The sequence below is a fragment of the Scomber japonicus genome, chromosome 6 (genome assembly GCF_027409825.1).
Source record: "Scomber japonicus isolate fScoJap1 chromosome 6, fScoJap1.pri, whole genome shotgun sequence".
In the NCBI taxonomy this organism is placed as follows: domain Eukaryota; kingdom Metazoa; phylum Chordata; class Actinopteri; order Scombriformes; family Scombridae; genus Scomber; species Scomber japonicus.
The window spans coordinates 34,876,199-34,898,890 of record NC_070583.1 but is presented as its reverse complement, the minus strand read 5'-3'; the positions used below and the strand labels follow the sequence as shown (position 1 = coordinate 34,898,890).

At 39.8% G+C, this 22,692-nt stretch overlaps 2 protein-coding genes across 2 annotated transcripts in view; both read left to right on the top strand.

Moving 5' to 3' along the window:
* The window catches only part of LOC128359983 (NACHT, LRR and PYD domains-containing protein 14-like), a 139,702-nt gene that overhangs the window by 64,254 nt on the left and 52,756 nt on the right, over positions 1 to 22,692 (top strand). The window lies entirely within an intron of this gene.
* aqp11 (aquaporin 11) lies at positions 15,918 to 20,944 on the top strand. Its single transcript, XM_053321555.1, has 3 exons — positions 15,918 to 16,515; positions 17,222 to 17,338; positions 20,844 to 20,944. Exons 1-3 carry the CDS (start codon positions 15,918 to 15,920, stop codon positions 20,942 to 20,944), a joined length of 816 nt encoding a protein of 271 aa, XP_053177530.1.

Here is a 22,692-nt window from a genome sequence, read left to right as displayed (position 1 = left end):
AGAAGAAGTATTTTAGGTTCCACACAAAGACACAAACAACGATAAACCACTTAAAAGCCAAGATCAAGCTCCAGCACCTGGACAGGAAGTCAGACAAAGAAGTAGCATAAAGCATCGCTCAGTTTTCAAAATAAAGCAAAACCCTGCAGACTCCTGATCGTATTTCAGCAACGAACAAGAATAAAACAGTCAAATAAAGAGACCATTTCACTACGTAGTCTACTGAACCACAGTAGAAGCACAAAAATGAAGGAAAACTACCAAATCAACTAAAGTTAAGGGCGGCTGTGGCTCAGGAGGTAGAACGGTCGTCCTCCAATTGGAAGATTGGGCAAGACACTTAACTCCAAAATTGCTCCCGTTGCTGCGCCAACGGTGTATGAATGAGAATGAATGGTTAAATCCCCCTGGGTGGTCGGTCGCCCCTGCCATCAGTGTATGAATGTGTGTGAATGAGTTGTAATGTAAAGTGCTTTGAGTGGTCGTAAAGACTAGAAAGGCGCTATACAAGTACAGTCCATTTACCATTTAGTTGTGCTGCTATTACACAGTTCCAGCACGACTCGGCTTGACGACTTTGTTTTGCGTTTCCACAAGGGATAGTACCTGGTACCTGGTACTTTTTTAGTATCTGCTCTGCCGAGGTTCCAAGCGAGCCGATACTAAATGTGACGTCATCAGACTGACGGCCACTGATTGGTCAGAAGAGTTGTCGCTGGAAGAGTCATGAGCCGTCCCACACAAGAATCAAAGCCAGCATTTTTAAATACCAGCAACAGCGTAACAGCCATACGGCTTAATTTTCTTGCTTTGTGTGTGACAGAAAGCCACATACAGCAGCAAGTACACCATCGCCTCCATGTCCTCCATTGTTTATGTGTTTGTGTCGCGTATAAAACGAAGTCACGGCAGTTTCGTGGAGCCGTGCTATGACGACCCCGCCCACGTTGAGTAGGTACCTTTTTGTAATGGTGTATTAACAGTACAGCTTAATTTAAAAGGCAGATTGCTTGCAGAGAACGTACACACGCTCAGTGGACACCTCGGGTCAACCTAGAGTCTGCATTAGAATTACTCTGAATGAATTGCAGGTCATTTCTAGTGCTACTCGATACCTTTATTGAGTACCAACCTTTAAAGTATCGACCGAAATAAATTGATACCAATTAGCATCGGAACGTCTCCCGCCAATAACTGCAATCGATCCTTTTTGCACCCAGAGCTAGAAAATATGACTATTTGTACGGACTTGCTCACAGCCAATCAATGCAAGCATTCTTGGATTTAATGCAACATGTGATTGGTCCACTGTAATTTAATGCTTCTATTCACATGACGGGTATCGAATGAAGGACTCAGCTGGGATCAGTATCACTTTAAGGGAACCTAGTATCATAATTTTTTAAATGATACCCAACTCTTTGTCATTTAGATTTCATTCAAACTTGATTTTGTTGAAGGAGTGACATCCCTGCTTTGGCCAGTTGGACGAGAACAACCCTTTTTTTTAGTGTCTAATCGTAGATGGAGGTATTTGCAGAAACAAGCTGAAACTCCTGCTGCTTTTGTTACTCGAAAAACAGCGTCTTAGAAATCAGTGGCTTGATGCAAATGTCGTATTAGAAACGCTCCAGCACCCTTTTTTCCCTTTCATCTGCCTTCACAGGAAAACAATCAATCCAGGATTCAGCCAGTCAGCCTGTTTCATGGAGACAGAGAAGAGAAGAGAGAAGAGAAGGGAGAGGAGAGGAGAGGAGAGGAGAGCGTTTGCAGTTTTGTGCTGTCAGGGTTGGTCTAGACGGCGAGCTCAGCAGGGCCCGGCCGCCTCGCAGGCACACAGACGATCCATTATTCAGCTGCTGGAAGGCTTCTGGCTGCTCCACGGCCAATATTACTATTTATGTTGGTACTGTATAAGAGTGCCGCTCACTACTGCACAGACAAAATATCCATCTTAACGAGTAATTCAGCTCGTTATCGATCGGAGAAAATCACATTTTCCTCTCTTTAAATACGCCGCAAAATGATGCGAGTTTCCTTTTTAGCGCTTTGAAGCTGAGCAGATCAGCTCGGCGGCGTCTCAGCTTTCATCTCCGTCCCCATCACAACAGTCAGTGATGCTGCTGCCTGTTAAAGGAATAGTTAGTCTACACAAGGAGTTTCTTGTCTGTATGGAAACTAATTACCTATTTATATTTAATTTGTTTAAACTCTACAAAAAAAGACCAGAGTAGAAATTATGTTTTTTGGGGGGGTGTGCCAGAGTATTTCTTGGTCAAGGTTGTGGCGTTTTTCCTGGCATCTAAAGATTTTTGAAATTTGGAAGTTTGTGTCATCGTATCCTCTCTGAAGTCCAACGCTAAGAACGGTAACTATAACAATATCGATGTGAGCGTCCACACTTATGAACTATAACTTCCTGTCTCTCAGCTGCTGGTTCCAGTTGTGTCTGCAGCTAATGAACATAGATATAGATGAGCTGTTACTGATGTAAGTGAGATAAGAAGTAAAGGGACTTTGTGCTTCTTGATACAAAATAGTGCCAGAAGAGTTGACAGGCTTGGTGCTGATTCAGTGTGATGATCAGAAGTATTTCAGACTCTAGTTGCTGTGATGTCCAAACTGAGGTGACACACAGCAGCACATGTTGAAGCAGAGACTCACAGTATGAGCTCACATCTGAACATTAGAATAGAGAACAAAGCTCCAGCATGTTTGTATAATAAAGAGAGACAAACCTCTCTAAAGACATCACCTCTGAATCTGAGCTGAGAGACGAGCAAAGCTGCTTTACTACAAATACACAGACATAAATAATGTGTGTGTGTGTGTGTGTGTGTGTGTGTGTGTGTGTGTGTGTGTGTGTGTGTGTGGGGTCCAGGTATTCCTCATGTTGTGTTGTGTGGACTCGCCTCACTCATGGAGACAAAAAGTGAGTCTCCTTTAAATGAATGTAAGTCAATGTGATGGTCCTCAGAAGTGATGAAAACGTGTACGTGTGTGTGTGTGTGTGTGTGTGTGTTGCTCATATTGTCGGCCAGCAACTCTAATTCACTAAGAGACCAAAACAAACAGCGTCCATCAGGGGTAAAAAATAACTTCAATGACAGGTGAGACTCAGCTTGAATACACACACACACACACAAATACACACACACACACACACACACACACACACACACACACACAAACACACACACACATTAGTGGAGCCCAACACCACTATGAGCCAAATGGGTCATTAACTCCTGGGAGGCTTCCTGTTGCTCCGTCAGCATGTCGAGGTGTCAAAGAAGAGAGAACAACTGTGTGTGTCCTCCAGCGTCATACCAGGCCGTAAAAACAGTCCTGAAGCGCCGTCACGGTCTCCGTGGCAACCGCTGTCTGTACCGTCAATGCCCTTAAATCAGCTCTCATGGCTCATTTGAAAAAGGTTGATTTTCTTTTTATTATTAGTTCAGACTGACACACACTCACTTATACTTTACTTATTATTGTATTTATCTAAGTGTGTGCTGAAGTGTGTAGTGACATCACCTGGAATCAAACTAACATATAATTCAATTAATTTAATTTACTGCTCTCGTTTTGATGCGCTCGACATCTTTATGGACTCATTTTGGGAGGATAAAAGTTTAGTTTTAGTTAGTTAGTTTATTCACTTATTTTGAACATGTTAAAATAACAAAATAAAATGTTTTACTACCTTTTACGTCAGGTTTTACTTCATCATATTTCCTCTTTAGATGTTTTATTATTTTATTTTATTCTTATTTTTTGTTTCCCCTTTAATACCCCACCTCACATTTTACCTACTTTATTTTATTATCTATATTTTATTAATGTTTTATCATTTTTAATAAATAATATTTTTATTTTTTGAGGATATTCTTATTTTTTACATTTTTTCTAACTTTGGTGTTTTATTTCATTTATTTTATTTTATTTTGTAGGCACTTTGTTAGATTATCATATACAAATAAAGGTATTTATAAGATATCAAGCAGCAAAACAGAATAGAAATTAGGCTGTTGGTGCTTTTATAAAATATTTAAGTAATAAGATTTTTGATAAATAATCATAATGTGATTGTGTCATATCGTGATATTACGATATTCAAACTCTAAGACGATAATATCGATTTATTGCCCAGCCCTAATAGAAATAACAGCAAACTGTAAATAAGAATTTGCTAGAATTTAAATTAAATAAAAGTTTCTTGTAAGTTGGAAGAAAGTTTCCAAAAGATACCAGACGCATGCTAATTTACTATTCTGAGGAACGCACTCCATCACATTCACACAGCTATATTTAAGATAAGAATATGAAAATGTTCTTGTATCAGGCCTAAAATATACTTATCACCACTAAATATTCACACATGTGTAATTTACAGCAGGAACAGACAGAATGAAAATCTTATTTCAGTGACTGATCGACTTCGCCCCACACAGCTGAGAAACAACAGTATTAACATGATTATACATTGAGTTAGTGTGTGTGTGTGTGTGTGTGTGTGTGTGTGTGTGTGTGTGTGTGTGTGTGTTCTCAGGATTGAACCACAAACTTGCAGCTTTTCATTTATCCAGGATTTATCCCGCTGGATTAAAAACAACGAGGCTGAAGTGTGAATAAAGAGAAAAAACAAGAAATACCAAATGAGAGTTAGAGCCTGTCCGTGTGTGTGTGTGTGTGTGTGTGTGTGTGTGTGTGTGTGTGTGTGTGTGTGTGTGTCTGTGTGTGTGATCAATACGATACAGCTGATATACACCATGTCCACTCTGCCAAAGCCACTAAAGAAATCTCCTTGCACATAAATACCTCCTGAACTCTCCAGGATCGGAGGCTTTCTGCTGAGCCGTGTGGAAACAAGAGGCTCAGAGCATTTCAGGCAGATTACTGTAAGTAAGTATCACTGAAAAACTTACAACAGGACATTTAAAAAAAAGGAACAAACAATGAAAAGTTATTGAAGAGAATCTGCAGAGAAAGCAACAACCCCCTGCATCCCTGCTGCTGAGTGCTGCTGCAGACACTAGAAACAGTAAAGATTAAAGGAGTATTACACTGATTTATGAGATGTGAGTGGATTTCTGCTCCATGAATGCTCACTGCTGATTTAAAAAGGACGGCTTCACAGTGTCAGGTGTCCATACTGACTATTAGAAGATCACTTTCAAATGTGCTTTCAATGGAAGTGATGGAAGGACAAAATACACATTTAGTGCATGAAAAAAAAGCATTTAAATTGAAGTTTGTCAGCAGTCTGAGTTAGTACTTTCAAGTGATATCTGACACATTTACAGTCTCAAATTCCCTCTTAGTGTTTCCTGTTGAGCTGTGGTGGAAGTACAGTAACAAAAATAGGAACTTTGCTACTAAAAACACTGTAACATTGAAAATATATCTACTTGAGTTGACTCATATTAGCTTCACATCAACTTTTAAAGGAGGACTGTGGATTTAGTCCTCCACCACTTCCATTGTAAGTGCATTATAATGCTCAGTATGAACAGGAGGAATGATTACAGCGAGACAAATCTGCCTTAATGTCTGCCTTAAACATTGTAAACTGCTCCTTTAACAATGATTAAAGCTCAAACATGAAGTTAAAAAGCTTAAATTATGTGCATGAGAGGAGACAGAAGAGAGAGAGAGAGGAGTCTGTCTATTCTTAGATTACACCAGAAAGGCTTTTTGGGCACAGCGTGGACTTTCTGATGAATCATGTCAGAGGTATCCTACATCTCACAGGAGAGGGGGAGACCAGCAGCATTTCATTCATTCATTCATTCATTGAATCTCAGCCTGTGTGTGTGTGTGTGTGAGAGAGAGTGTGTGTCAGATCATTTTATACTCAGGCCCTGCTCTGCTCTGCTTATCAGCTCACCAGTGAAAAAAAAAAACTCACAGGTTTCCTCCCAGTTTCACCACTTGGCTGCAAACCAGTGTAATAAAATAATAAAATAATAATAATACAAAAATCACAGAACACACCACCTCTCCCAGCTGCACCAAGCTCGCAGTGTGCAGGGTTAGGACAGGCCTGCAGGCTCTGGGGCGTGTGTATATATGGGTGCAGATGAAGAATTAGGGAATAATAGTGTGTGATCCCAGCCAGGCAGCTCACAGTAACACATTAACCCTTTCCTATTCACTGGCCAAAAAAAAGGAGAGCCTCTAATTCACAGCGCACCATGCCTCACTGTGTCTGCAGATGGGTGTTTTTTTAAATATAAATATATAGATATATATATAAAGAGGAATAAACTCACCACTTGTCTGCTGGTGTAAATCCCTGAGAGCGTTTGGCTGATAATTTCCGACACCGACACACACGCTGTCATGTATGGGGCACACGGTGAGCTCCTCTCGGCTGTGCTGCTCCGCTCCGCTCGGCTCCTACAACAGTAAACTTGCGGATCTCACGCTATTGTTAGCCAGGCGCAGAGAAGCCTGCTGCACCCGCAAGGCCCGCCCCCTTCGCCCCACGCCATTGGTTGAGCTCGTTCCAGGCCGACGCCTATTGGCTGATGAGGATGTTCGAATGGTGCGTTCGTTGAAGCTGGGAAAAAGTGAGGAATTCCTACGACTTCTACACCCGTGGTTAACCGGTGTTGCGTTCAAGTGTCATTCAGCCGGTGGATCAAAAGTAGAGAGAAATGGGAATAAGTCTAAAATAATTTTTTGATATAAGAAAAACATTTTTTTTTAGTTAATATTAACTTTATTATCTTATTTTTTATGATGTTTTATGTTTTATGTTACGGTTTTTAAAAATAATCTGTCTTTCATATTGACGATTTACCCTGAAATGTAATTATTATTATTATTATTATTATTATTGTTATTAATATTATTATCTTCATATTGATTCACTAGTGAATTTATTTTTAAAGCCTATAGCCTATTCTATTTATACTATTTCTTAGCTACTATTACTATGTACTATTTTCCACCTTATATTACATTTTCTTTCTTTCTTTCTTTCTTTCTTTCTTTCTTTCTTTCTTTCTTTCTTTCTTTCTTTCTTTCTTTCTTTCTTTCTTTCCAAAAGCCTGAGACCTCATTAAAAATCTTTATCTTTTTATATTTTAATGTAAACTTTGAAATAATCAGAAAGTTTGAAGATTTAGACATGTTTTAAAACACATGAGGTTATGACATGTGAACTGTTATACTTGTCTATGTATGTATCTATCTATGTATCTATTTGTATTTCTTTACTTTTAAGTTGTTATGTTGTTTGTCTCTCAATAGGAGAGCCTCCTGACAATCCCTTAATGGGTTTTATTGGCTCCTGCTGCACATTTCTTTCCCTAATCTCAATGTTCTACATGCATTATTTATTTTCTTCTCTTGTGTACAATAAATTTAAAAAGGAGACAAAATATTTATGAGTCTGCTCTATTTCTAGGTCTGCAATCAAATTTAAGCAAATTTGTGGCACCGACTAAATTAACTCCTTTGTACAAAAGATCAGATTTCCTTGAGTTGTTTCCCTTCTACTGAAGCAGCATTCACATGATGCTCAGGTGGATTTAATCTACTCATCAGAGGTTTATTCAAGTAACCTAACTTGCAGCAAGTGTTCATCTGTTATAAATATAGCTTACCTCAACTTTCCAGCAGATTATTGCACACTAAGTAGCATTGTGATGACGGGTAACATGGAGTCAGGACTAAGTGAAAGCATCAGAAATCAAGTTGTTATTATAAGCAAACATGGCATGTCTGGAGCTCTAAAACACTTTGGAGAAACTGGGTCGGCCGTGTCTAAAACACAATCAGGTGGACCTAAAGTGATCACACCATTAAAAGATTAACACATCAAACTTAGCTCCCTGAGCAATAGAAAAGCAACTTCACATTTACAGCATTAGCTAAATAAAGAACACAAGACTCCAATAAGCAAAGGCGCCAATAAAAGACGACTGTGTTGTAGAGTCTCAGAGGAGAAGTCACAGTTTCTAAACCACTCTTCAAGGAGGGGAAACAAGGCCGAATGCTTGGGGTGGGCTATGAAATACCAATACCAACATTTCACAGTGAGTAACATGAAGAAATGTCCTATTTAGCTGATGATTCCAAGTTTGAGATTCATGACAGAAGGGTGAACAAAAGGAGACAAACAGGAGATCAGATGACCCTGCAGGAGATCAAACTCACTGTTAAAGTTAAACATGCTGGTTTCTCTGCTCTGTGTCTTTGTGGAGACGGATTCATATCGACCTCAAAGCTTTGCAAGAGCTACATGAAGTCCAACGGGTCCGCAATCACCTAGCCTCAACCTCTCTGGACATTTATGGAGAGATACCTGAAGATAAGATAAGATAAGATAAGATAAGATAAGATAAGATAAGATAAGATATTCCTTTGTTAGTCCCACAGTGGGGAAATTTGCATTATTACAGCAGCAAGTGGAGAGTAAAATAGAAGAGCAACAATAATAATAAGAACAATAATAGTAAAAAATATATAATAAAAATAATCGTGACATTATTTACATTGTTTAGAAGAGTAACATTGGTATTGAGTGGCAATATACCAGAGCTTATATTCTTATTGCACATATTAAAGTGAAATAAATATATATGTATGTTATATGTATATTTCACACAATTGAAATTAGTAGTATACATGAAATACTATAACAGGAACCGTCAGAAATTGTGAACTTGTCCTTTAAAGAAATTGCGCCTGAAGAATAAAGAAACAGCGACGTTTAGTGGCGAAAGTGAAGAACTACAACAGAATTTCCTTCAGTAGCGTCTGAGCTGCTGTAAGGTTTCTGCACACTTTGCTCTAAACAAGTCAAAGTTGTGTTACATTCAGTGCCACCAAAACACAATGTGTGTATCTACAGATGTGTAGAATACATTTCCGTCCTCACAAAACATTTGCAGAGCTGTAAAAACCTTGTTACCTTGTTACCTTGCTTCCTGCTCTCTTACAGTGCAGACACTCTGCCGCTGGCTCTCTCCCTCTGCCTTCATTCTTTTGCTGATATTCATGTTTTTTCCCCCTGATACACAACCTGATATTTATAAGTAATTGGGACTGCAATTTATTTCGATATAGTAGGCTATTGCTGTATTTCCTTTAATACTTTTATAACCTCCTCAGCAATGTAGTGACTAGACTAAAGATATCTAATAAAGATAACTAGCAGCAAGATGTCCCCTTTCTTCACAGACAGCGAGAAGATTGCAGTGCTGGAAACCAAAATTTACCAAAATTCAACTATCAATGTAGGTGGAAGTGAATGGATTACATGGGAAAGACATTACCTTACATTACTTTACTGAAGACAAGGTTATTAAATCTACAAAAGGAGGACTTTAAGTTTATTATTTGAACACTTATTATAAAGTGTTAGCTGTTTTTCTTTGATTGCAATTCTCATTTCTCACTTTGGTCAACATTTACTGTTTTAAAATGTGCTCTATAATGAACTAGGTTACCTCTTGTGACCTTTTATGTGATTGGGTCACTTTTAACTGACTTTCCCCTTAACTGAACTCGCTCTCACACACAGATTTATATCTATGTCACACAGACACTCTAACCTCGTCATTATCTGCATGTTTAAAGTCACGTTCATCGGCCACATATGTTTCCTCTCATATTTCTCCCACAGTCAATCAAACCAGGAAGCAGCTTGTTTCAGAGACGTTTACTTGATTTTAATCCAGTTTATTTTCTGTTGCTTAAAACAAACTTTGGTGTTAAGGCCGATGTATAAAGCCTGTTTAATATAGCACACAGCCAATCAGATCAGAGAATGCTCCTATTTGCTATATGGTACTTATTTGAGGTACTTTTGTCTTGGACTCAGCAACTGTGCCATAAATGCCTCGACAGCCACAATGACAACAAACAGCACATCACCAGCCACAACAATTACATAACAGTATTGCACATATCCCATAACACTGCACACAACACATACATACATCAATGGGAAAAACACATGCTAAAAGATCGCCATAATAAAAGCACTATAAAATTATTGCACAATCTTTGGCTTTAAGCAGCATTGTTTAGGAGTTTGATGGAGGTTGGAACAAATGAATTCTTGAAATGGTTGAATTTGCAGTAAGGGACTCTACATCGTCTGGCCGAGGGTAGGAGCTCATATTATGGGATGGCTCAGTCACTATCCTCTGTGCTTGCCTAAGAACAGTTTGTTCATATATAGACTGCCAGGTCTGATAGTAACTTCTTCCTGTCACCTTCATGGCCGTGTGCACCAGATGAGTGAGTTTAGTTTTCAGTTTTGCAGTAAGGTTGTAATACCAGGCTGACATCCCATATCGGACTAAGCTCTCTAGTACCGCCTGGTAAAATAAAAACATGAAGCTTTTGTCCACACCATACACTCTCAGTCTGCTGTAAACGGGAACACAGACTTTCAACATGGACATTCCAACTAAAAGTGTCATTAAGTGAACTCCCAGATACTTGTATGAGCTGACCTGCTAAATGGGTGAGTCATGTATGACAACAGGACTATAGTCTCCTACTGATCTCGGGTCTAACACCATCTCTTTGGTTTTTTTGACATTCAAAATGAGATGGTGAGCATGACACCATTGCACAAAGTTTTCTATTTCAGAAAAATAGGCTGAACGGCTTCAATCTTTGTGCAGTAGGCTAAGGACGGCGGTATCATCAGAAAATTTAAAGACAAGGTTACCTGGGTGGCTGTTTGTACCTTCAACAAATTATTGACTTGAATTTCAGCAGTGGTAGATTTTTTGATACAGAGTCTAATGGTAAATTTCCCTTGATGGTGAGATAAAGAGGTGCTGAAAGGAGTTGACATAAAGGTCATGAGGTGATGAGTATCAGTGTTTGTCTCACACTTGCATGCAGATTTCAGAGTAGGATGGCTGCAGTCGCCGAGCTCTCCTTCTTGCTGTTTGCTCTCACCAACAACATTCATGCTGAAGAACTTATCTTTGTACGAAAAGAGAGGCAGTCTTACACCTTTAGACCCCCCAAGGAGGGCAACTTCTGCCTCATCTCCACATTTGTCGTCGGCGAGGGGAAGCAAGTTCTGCTGAACACCTCGGACCTCTGGTACCAAAACTCAACGGCCCCCGAACACCTGAAGGAACGACTTCCAGCTGTCAGAAAAATGAATGATTCTTCTTACATGATCCACCACCTGACTCACTCACACTCTGGCCTTTACCAAGAGCAGTGCTGGATGGAGGGTAATGTGACATATGAGAAAAACGTCCGTATTGTTGTTTGTGGGACAATAAATAATTATACATGCATTGAAGGAAATTTGGGTGAAAGTTTTGAACTGCCATGTAAGGAAGCAGCCGACAATCTGACGGTCCAGTGGCTCCAAGATAACTTAAGATATGAAGAAGAAACATGGACTAATGTTTTTGAGAGCAGTACGTCGTCACTGATGGATGTTCAAGAACGAGCCTTCAAAGTGGTAAAAAACACATCAGCTCTTGCTGTAACGAGCTACAAATTCATAAAATCTGATTACTACATCTGTCTGGTGATGGACAAAGAGCGGTGTGTTAGCGGCCATCCTGTATGCATTTTTATGTCACAGGAGACATTGTACCACTCTGTAGGTGAAAGGGCTGTGTTAAACTGCACTGATCTCAGTGACCAGCCACCACTTTGGAAGAAGTACAATGTAACTAGATTAAACTACACAGTAGTGGGCCAAAACTACTCACTGGGGTTTTCATCACTTACATTAAATGACTCAGCTCTTTACCTATGTGAATACTCTATCAAGTGGAAATATCATTTACTGTTGGTGTGCCCCAAATTTGGTCCACCTGCTGTAGTGTTCTTCTCTGAGGGAGAAGAAATCACCCTCAGATGCAATTCGACAGCAAATGTTATTAAACATTGGTTTATGAAGTCGAACCAAACAGAAGGCAGAGTCATTCATCTAAATGCACAAATGCCAGATGAGGGAAGCAGAGTGCGAATATCTCCCCTAGGTCTGGTTCTCACTAATGTCTCGCTGGAAAACACCGGGGAATACTGGTGTGCGCTTGTGGTCGACTATTTTCGGTGCATGTCAGCATCCAAGATCCTTTTAGTGCACAGAGAGCCGGAGAGCGAGGGCAGGACCGGCCATGCAGTGAGGTCTTCACTGCTCAGTGCTGCACTGCTGACGCTCTGTGCTGCTGTAGTCACTGTAATCAGGAGGACCAGGAGAGGAGAGCAGTCTGCAGCTGTTTGAGAGTTCATAAATGTCTGTATATATGTTCTTATCCGTCATTAGGTTAACTTTAACCCTAACCCTTTTTACAGCGTGTTATATTCTTGATATTGCAATACTCAATGTTATCTGTTCATATTGTATTACAAGAGAGAGACAGAGAGGTTAAAAACTAAAAAACTAAAAAAAAAAATCTGATTTCTTTTTTAATGATGAATTATTTTGAATGTTATCTTGCAGTGTGAAGATGCATTGGGTGAGGACATATTGTGTTTATAGTAGACGTACAGCAGTATTGGCAAAGCATATCTACAGTGTTTTCTATGTTTTATTTGTCTCGTGTTGTAATAGACTGAAATAAAAAATCAAATGTACAAGATGTGACATACAAAGATGTGTAGAGTAAGAGATAATATGGAGAAAACTTCTCTACTGTGTTTTAAAACCTTTTAATATTGTTTTCACTTAATTTCTATTTTTTAAAATCTGATTAGTTTTTTTACCACATTAATGTTGTATCTTTAACTGAATGATTGCTTTGCTGTTTCCAAATAAACATAAACATTACACACATTTTACTGCTTTAATTGTGAATTCTTTGTAAAGAAAAAGGATTTAAAAGTTTAATCTGAAGCTAATATGAAGCTTCAGCGTCCAAATGAGTCAAATCTTCATCTTCTATGTTTCAACGTTACAGTGTTTTTAGTAGCAAAGTCTTTTTGTTACTATACTTCCACCACAGCTCAACAGGAAACACTAAGAGGGAATCTGATGCTAAAAAGACTGTAAATGTGTCAGATATCACTTGATATGACTAACTCACACTGCTGAAGCTCAATAGAAGTTGATCATCTTTCATCACTTCCATTAAAAACACATTTGAAGGTCTTTTAATAGTCAATATGAACAGTGGGAATGATTACAGCCAATATAATATAATATAATATAATATAATATAATATAATATAATATAATATGGACTAGGGCCCGACCAATAGGGTTAGGAGATGGGACAGAGGAGCAAATCAGCCGGAAACCTTACACCAGGTAACAAAACTCTTCTTTCTTACTGAGTGTTTGTCATCAAAAACAAAGTCTGTTACAGAATCACAACCTGTCTCTCCTTTCATGTTGCAGCCACACTGCTGACGAGGTGAAAGTGGTGACGTTCAGCACTCGCACTGAAGAGGACGAGGAAGATGCTGGAAAGAAGCCAGACACTTCCTCCAACTTGACAAACACAATCACATGTTCATATTTCAGACTGAAAAGCACAACCTCAGGACTTATTTTGTGATGTTGTGTACTTATTCTTTGATCAGATACTCCAAAGACAAATATTTAGCATCCATCCATTGAATCAAACTGAAGTCTAACTAGTGAGAGAAAAGCAGCTGCAGTTAGTGATGTAATGTGTGTGTGTCTCTCTCTCTCTCTCTCTCTCTCTCTCTCTGTGTGTGTGTGTGTGTGTCCAAATGTTTTCAGCCTCCAGAGCCTCATAACACTGAAGGAGTTCATCAATGACCTCAACAAGCAGGTGGAGCTGTGGAGTTTAGTGCCTAAGGCTGAACTGATCAAGTTAGCAGTACACACACACACACACACGCACACACACACACACACACACACACACACACACACACACACACACACACACGTACAGAAACACACACTGATCAGCACTAACCATTTTTTTCCTTCACTTTCTGCAGAAGCTTCTTGAACATCTTGACGAATCACTGCTCCACCAACATCCAAGAGATTTGAACTGTTTCTCCAGACAGTGAGCCCAAACAGACACACACACACACACACACACACACACACACATACACACACACACACATGACTCGGTACTGACTGCAAGTGTTTTTCTCCATTCTCAGATGTAGAGAAGTGGAGCGAGGCACTGGGAGGAAACTCTAAACGGTTTCCTTATTACTCATCATGAGAACATTCACAGACATCTACACCTGCAGCTCACAGGCTATTTCACATTCATATACAGGCTCTATGCAGACTGTTTATACACTGTTAAGTTAACACTGATAACTAGACCCCCAAAAAACTACTTGGTAAATGATGTGTCCCAATACAACCTCTCTGTCCTGTCCTGAGTCATCGCAGCGCTGTTTCCTGAAGCTCAATGTGTGCTCTAATGGAGCAGCAGCGCCCTCTGTTGATGATAACTGAGAATAAATAGAAAAAGCTTGCAGCACCTGGTCAGACGAGATCGGGCGTGTTCAGGGTGGTATGGCCGTAAGCGAATACACAGACAATAAAAGGCCTATTTAAACATTACGTGACACCACTGACAGTCGTGGATAATTATGCTTTAACATTGATTTAATATGAATTTCTTTTTAGTTTGGAGATTTTTTTTTAACTTTGTTTTCTTTTATAATATCGTTCATCAACTACTGCTTACCTGCCTGGTCCATTGCTAACTCCACCACTCAAAAACCGCAAACAAGCCTTCAAAATACTAGATTTAAAAAAACAAAAACCTTTCATCACTGTTCAATTTTACAAAAATATGGACTTCTAAACTGGGACAACATTATCCGTTTCGATAATTGTTGTTTGATGTACAAAAGAGGGGCAGCTAGAGGAGATTGTTTTTTCTTACAAAAAGGAAGACACAATGTGGACAAAAATACAGAAGGGTGAAAGAAACTCAAAGCCTACAGTAGGCCTATAAGCATTCCTGATTTTTTCTCCCCAAATACAAAAATAGTACTTCCTTTCTAGATCTGAAATGACCAAGAAAGGTTAATAGACAACCAAACGTGGGCACTAGGTCCTGAATTATCTGAATGCAGTGTACGAACATTAATTGATTAATTTATGTAGGCTATATTTTCATACGCATGTTAGGCTATCTCAACAAGTCAAACTGAATACAATACAGTCAAAATGGAGAACATGGAAAGAAAACTAAAACTAAGCTGGTTTTAGTGAGTTTTGCATTGTTTGTTGTAGTTTTTATTTTTATTTTTTACAAAACTCTTTTTAAATTTCAGTTAACTAAATTATATTTTTCCACTGCTAGTTTTAGGTGTAGTTAACTAATAACTCTGGTTCTCAGGTGGTTTCCTTGATGTGTTCTTGTTCATTTCTTATTCATCTTAATTAATGAGATTTATGTTTGGCATCATTTGGGGCCATGTAACCTGCTGGCATCAGTCAAATAAAGTTCACCTAATAAGATTTCAAGTATGAGTTGCTTCATAGTTTTATAACTGAAAGCTGCAGAAATTACTGTTTGTGCGCATCAGCCCTGCATCATTATCACTCCCCTGAAAACCCACACAGGGGCTCACACTAGAACAACTAGTTTGGGGTACTCAGGGGTTAATCTCGATTGGGTCCTTGCAGTTTTTCTGAGGACAGCCTAAAGTTGCCTGAGGGGTCCAAAGAAAAGCCAGATTCTTGGAAGGAGATGTGGAAGAGAGAAAGGAGAGTCGACAAGGGAGGCAGAGGGAGGAGATGGAAAAGCGAGAATGCAGCAGGACCAGCAGGAATGGGAGGAGGAGAAAAACTCTGGAGCTCAGTCACTTCCGCACCATGTGAGCTACCGGGACTGAAGCTCATTTGTTCACGGTTCCGCTCCGCATCCTCCGGGATACAGCAGCCCAACTCAACCGAGGCTCCCATCCAGCAGAAGCAGCGAGATCCAGCGGGAGAGAGGCCGTCCTGAGCAGACATGGCTGCAGACGTGGCGGTGTCCCTGTCGGTCCTCGCGGGGATCGTTGCTCTGAGCCACGCGACTCGCAGAGTTTTGGGCAGGGCCCTCGCGGACACCGGTCTCTCTGAGTATGCGGTGGAGCTCGTGTCCACCTTCCAGCTGTGCTGCTGCACTCACGAGCTGAAGCTGCTGTCCGAGGTGGGCGGGATCGAGCCTCGACTCGCGCTCACCCTGACGTACCTGGCGTCAGTGGTGCACGGGCTCACCTTTAGCGGGGCCATCGGCAACCCGTCCGGTGCGCTTGAGCACGCTTACCGCGCGAGGCTGTCGGGCGGATGTGCACTACGACGCATCGCGTGCCAGTTCACTGCGGCAGCCGCTGCACGAGCTGCAGTGCCGGTGATTTGGGGTATCGGGTTGTCGGGACTGCACGCGAGGCATAAATTGTTCGGGTACCAGTGCATCACCCCCATTCACGCGCCGCTGTTAAAGGCCGCCGTTGTGGAGCTCGCGTGCTCGTTTGTTGTTCAAACTGCTATTACGCACACGCGAGCTGTGGAGGAGAAATACCGTGTGCACGCGGTGGCTGCGGTCATCACAACAGTGGTCTATGCAGGTAAGATGTTGTTGCTCTACGTCACGTGCACAGTGTGGATGACAGGTGTTGGTGTGAAAACAGTCCTGCAGACTGATCACATGAGGTCAGAGGTCAGCATCATGTGAGACTGAGATTATCTCACATCTGAGCACAAACTGATAGAAGCAGTGTTTCCTGAGCTGTATGACTATGAATGTTTTCCCGCCTGTTCTCCAACACACAAATCTGCTCCTAACATTTGAATATCTTAAAGCTCATCACAACACTAAGTGATCATAGCTCGTTTATCTGTTGTTAAATCAATCATTAGTCTTTGGAAGATAAAATGACAGACTGAATGTTTGCGGTCCAACATGGAAAAGTTACATGTGAACTTTTACACTTATTTTGAACCATTATGCTTACTGATAAGATAACTGCAGAAGTAAATGGACTGTACTTATATAGTGCTTTTCTAGTCATTATGATTACTACACTATGTTTCATTCACCCATTCACACACTGATGGCAGGGGCTACAACCTGCTCATCAGGAGGAAACTAACCATTGATTCACATTCATGGCATAACAATGGGAGCAATTTGGGGTTAAGTGTCTCGACATGTGGACTGGAGGAGCCGGCAATCGAACCACCCATCTTTCAATTGGTGGACGACCTCCTGAGTTACTATAGTTTTGGTCCTTTTTGATGTTAACCAATTCCTGTGTGTGTGTGTGTTTCCAGGTGGCAGTGTAACAGGAGCAGTGTTTAACCCGGCCCTGGCTTTCTCCACACAGTTCCCCTGCAGTGGAAACTCCTTCCTGGAGTACTGCATGGTCTACTGGCTGGGCCCGCTGCTGGGTAAGACCCACTGATGCATACACTAACACCATGCAGCCTGTCTATTATATAATTCACTTTGTTTTTTCCTTTTATTTTTATTGAAGTTCTGGTATTGAACGAAACAATCAACATGCATGAGTTCAGGACTTATGCCTCCTCGCTTCTAACAGTGAGAGCAATCACAAAAACACTGTTAACACATGCTTACATCATAGGCTCTGTCATAGCCCACTCTGTTGCTACTCTTGTGGCTGTAAAATACTGATGTCAAGCTTCACAAGAAACATCGACTCTGTACTGGTTTCTGTAGTACAACTTGGGTGGACAGAAAACTCTTCCCCTTTTCTTATTGGGACCTAGTAGTGCCTGTGTTCCCTGAGTCCATATGTTAAACCCACTGTAAAAAAATCGGTGTGTGATAATGGACGGTGATTTTAAACTGGACAAGCAGATACATTCAGTGGTGAAATCCAGCTTTTACCAGCTGAGGCTTTTATCTAAGGTCAAGTCCTTTTTATCTGTTAATGAATTTGAAAGAGATATACATGCTTTTATCTCCTCCCAGCTTGACTACTGACCCTTTCACGCTTACAGCTGGTTCAAAATGCTGCAGCTCATCTTTTTAACAGGATCATGCAAGTGAGAGCACATTTCCTCTGTACTGGCCCCCCTTCACTGGCTCTCTGTATGTTTTAGGATTGATTTTTAGATGTTGCACTTTGCCAGAAAATCATTAAATGGGCTCCAAAATACATCTATGAGCTTTGACAACCACATGTCCCATCATGGACTCTCAGGTCTGCTGATCAGTTGCGTTTGGTTGTGCTAAGATCAACGTTAAAGCACAGGGGAGACCAGGCCTTTGCAGTTGAAGCCTCCAAACTCTTCATGTGAGGCTGGCCCCCACAGTGCCTGTTTTTAAATGCCATCTAAATTTAAAACCTATTTTTATTCTTTGGCTTTTAACTGATTAGTTAATTAGTTGGGTTTAATAGATTTGCTTTGCTCTGCTGTGTCTTTACCAGCTGTGGGAACCAGTGGTGAAAATAAGTATGTTTTGTAATGCTCCGATGCAAATATTACTGAGTGTGTGTGTAGAAAGCGTGTCATCCTATAGGTCCGTGTATTGATGAAACCATCAAACATAATGGAGCTGCAAGGGAGAAACAATTTAAATCTCCACAAACTAATAAAGATTTTGTCTGAGCTTAAAACAGTCAAAAAAAATGTCATTATATCACTGCATTAATGGAGGATGAAATGAATGCTTGTCTTCTAAATTATCACTTCGGCAAAAACCTGCAATCAGACAGAAGATTTCCATGACTTCACATATTAGATTCCTGTGTTGTTTCTTGAAAGACAGGCAGTATCAGCTGTAGCGTGACTCACTGTCTGTTTCTGACAGCCGGTCGGCAGATCATGCTGTGAAAGTGTTGACACAAATCTGATAATCTGCTTCTTATGACTGACTCTCTCACACTCACGCACACATGTTCACTTTCTCTTCCATGGCAGCTGGAACAAGCACATTAAATATTTCCCCTAACCCTCTGGTGCATGTAAACAGAGTGCAGAATTGGCTTCATTTTACTGCTATTGCTCATCAGTCATGTGCAAAGTGCAGTTGTGCAAATGTAAATTGCAGAAAAAACAGCCTCAAGTGGCATGATGGAAACATTTGAATAAATACAGAAATAAATAAGTTGTTTCCCTTTTATATAACATCTTATTTCTACTTGTCAGAGGGCTGTATTGCACTTTATACATGTATTTTTATGTTTAAGTAACAATGAATCAGTTGTTGCTTAGACATTTCCAAAGCTTAAGGATGTGTTTAACCTCCCAATCAATTAATCTTTATTTATATAGTGCCAAATCTCAAGGTACTTAACACATAGAGCAGGTCTAGACCATACTCTTTAATTTAATTTAAAGAGACCCAACTTTCCCCCATGAGCAGCACTTGCTGATAGAGGCAAGGAGAAACTCCCCTTTTAATGAGAAGAAACCTCAAGCAGAACTGGACTCTAGGTGGACAATCATCTGCCTTGACCGGTTGGCGTTGGAAATAATAGAAGCAAGAATAGGTTTAGGTCCCTCTCATGTCACCAAAACAGCTCTGGCCCATCGATGCAAGGACTTTAAAATACCTCTGAAGGTGTCTCCTCTGGTATCTGGAACCAAGACTTTAGCAGCAGATCCTTTAAGTCCTGTTATTTGCGAGGTGGAGTATCCAGAGATTGGACTTGTTTTTCCAGCAACATTCCCAAGATGCTCAGTTGGATACAGATCAGGGCAACACCTCCCTTAAACCTACCTTTGTCATGTTCCTCAAGCCATTCCTGAACAGTTTTAGCAGTGTGGTCGGGTGTGTTATCCTGCTGAAAGAAGCCATCAGGGAATATCTTTGCTATGAAGGGTTGTGCTTCCTTCCATGGTGCATCCTGGTGCCATCTCTTTCCCCAAAAAACAATTTCATTTTGTGGAAAATATTTCTGAACTGCAGAAAAAAAGACAAGAGAGAAGGTTGAAGACACAATGTGGATAAAAATACAGAAGGGTGAAGGAGAAGTACATTAAAACTCAAAGCATACAGTATAAGCATTCCCGGTTTTTTTCTCCCCAAATACAAAAATAGTACTTCCTTTCTAGATCTGAAATGACCAGGGAAAGGATGAGAGGGAATTGCTGAGAACAAAAGCTGAGATAGATGGAAAGATATTCGATAATTTCCAAAGAAAATATAATTGTCAAAGGATGACAAAGGAAGCCAAAAGAAGTGCAGAGATGTGTTAGTGTTGTGGTGGACTTGTGTTTGATCAAGGTCAGATAAAGCTGAGTTAAGCTCCGGATGTCCAGTACGTGATCAGCTGCAGGGATCAGGTTTCTTTCCTCTATGAACTTGCGTCACTAAAGAAGAAATCACAGGGATGAAACTGATCGGCTGTAATCTGTTCACATTGTTACATGAAGGAGTCTTATACTAATAATGACTAAATGTGTCCTGATCTCCATGGTAACCCAGATGAAATGTAATATTTAGAATAATAGTATTCCATTAGCTGTATTTAATATAGACGTTATAATGTAAGATCATGCCAAACTAGTTGATATGGTGTTTTATTGACTATTTACTGTTTTTTAAGCAAGTTGAATTATTTGGTACAAAGTTTTTATGGTTACACCACTTAGACATTTTTACCATAATCCTCTAATATGTTCTCTCTAAATGGATTAAAAGCAGAAATTTGATGCTGGGTCCACAAAAAATTATTATTTTCACATTTTAACCCATTAAATTTAATCTAAACCACATGGACACTAAACAAGAAACATCATTGACCTAAATAAGGATGCTTAAATGTGACTTTAACACTGCTTCAATCAATATTTATACATTGATAGATCACATGACTTTGTGTAAAGTAGAGGTCTCCTGTAATAATTAAAGTAGAGTGGATCAGTTAACCTCTAACCTTATTTTCTTGTTCCTCTTCTTGTACATTTCGGCTGTTTCTAGGTATGATGACATCAGTGCTGCTGTTTGATAAAGTCATCCCTCTGCTAGCGGGAAAATCACCGTCTCCCTACGACTCCCTGGACGCCAGGAAGAGGCAGTGAGCACCGTGGACCGCCACTGTTTCAAACCCAGAGCACACATGGAGATGTTGGTTCTGACAGACTGTTATCTGCTGCTGATTCCCGTCATCAGGAGTTAGAAGAGCAGCACTGATATGCACTTTGTTTAAAGACCTCAACCTGGAAGTTTTCCTTTATTTTACAATGAATGGACCACGATTATCTAATCAGTAGTCTCAAGGATGATTTCACCTCAAAAGCACATCTCAAAACCACAACTTACTGTAAACACTAACTTTAGTGTATTTTTTAAGCTTGAGCTCACATGGGGCATTTAGACACTTACTGGTCAATTTCTTATTTTAAGGTTTGATGGAGAGCGAGAGGAGTAGGCTATGGTCACTATGCCTGAGAACAAAGGAAAGTTTATCCTGCACCTGCATGATTATTTTAGGCTGATGAAGTGATTTTCAATCAGTCTGAATCCACAAAGTGAACAAAAGCACACTAACATTTGCCTGATAGGCACTAGTGTCATACTGTGCATACTAGTATTGTAGATTAAATATTAAACTTTGAGCCAAGTATTATTTTTGTAACATAAAGCAAGTTTTAACAATTAACTAATTATTGAAATGGAAGATAAATCATGAAATCTGTGAATTTTCTGCATAATGTTCTGAATGTTAGTGTAGTAATATTAATGTTTACACTTATTATTATTATTATTACATGTATAACTTATGTGACAGTATAGAGCAAAGCACAGTGTAGGAATGTTCAACTGTACACACGTCTGTATGTTTTCACATAATTTTAAAATGACAAGTTCACAATTTCTTCCAAGTCTGTCTTAAAAGAATCAGGAGTTCAAATAAATGTTAAAACCTGTTTTTCTTGCTGAGTCAAATCTTCATCTTCTATGTTTCAACGTTACGGTGTTTTTACTACTAAAGTCTTTTTGTTACTATACTTCCACCACAGCTCAACAGGGAACACTAAGAGGGAACCTGACACAAACTCGTACAAAAACTATGCATTTATTGACAATTCCATACAAAGACATTCATTCTCCTCAGCAGGAGACATTAGATATTAAAGTCTTTAAGTACAAAACAAACTAACTTTAGTTTTTACAGTCAATAGTAGGAACTGGAGCTGCATCTCAATAGTCTAGAGTAGCTGACTTGTCACAGAAATGAACAGCACACTTAGTAGAGATACTCGATATGTGACCTCCAGTGCAACACAAACAGGAGACAGTTTAGGAAGCTACGTAAGATTACTGAGATGACTTTTTTAAAGTACTTGGAAATACGTTCGTTTGACGTTGAGAACAAGAAGTGCCTGAAACATAAAGAGTACAAGTAAGAGCTGAAAGTCTCAAAGAAGTGCTGCTGCTGCTGTCCTCGTCTTCAATCCCATGATGCTTTGAGTGACTGCGGAGTGGACGTCTTCTACGGAAAGAGTCAGAAAACAAATCGGTTAAATTCGGAGGATGTGTTTGATGATGTTTTATGACATGACATAATTTCCTTGTAAGGAGATGACCGACTCTTCATTAGACCTGTCATGATAACTACTTTTATTGGACGATATATTGTCTCAGAAATAATTGCGATAAACGATATTATTGTCATTTGAATATAATTTTATACCACTGATATAATGATAATATAATAGTTATTTACATTTTAGCTGCTAATGTGATGTCTGGCAATACTGAGGTCAAAAAAACGATCCAGGTCATGTCCATGTATCATACGATGGGTCCATATATAGACATGATG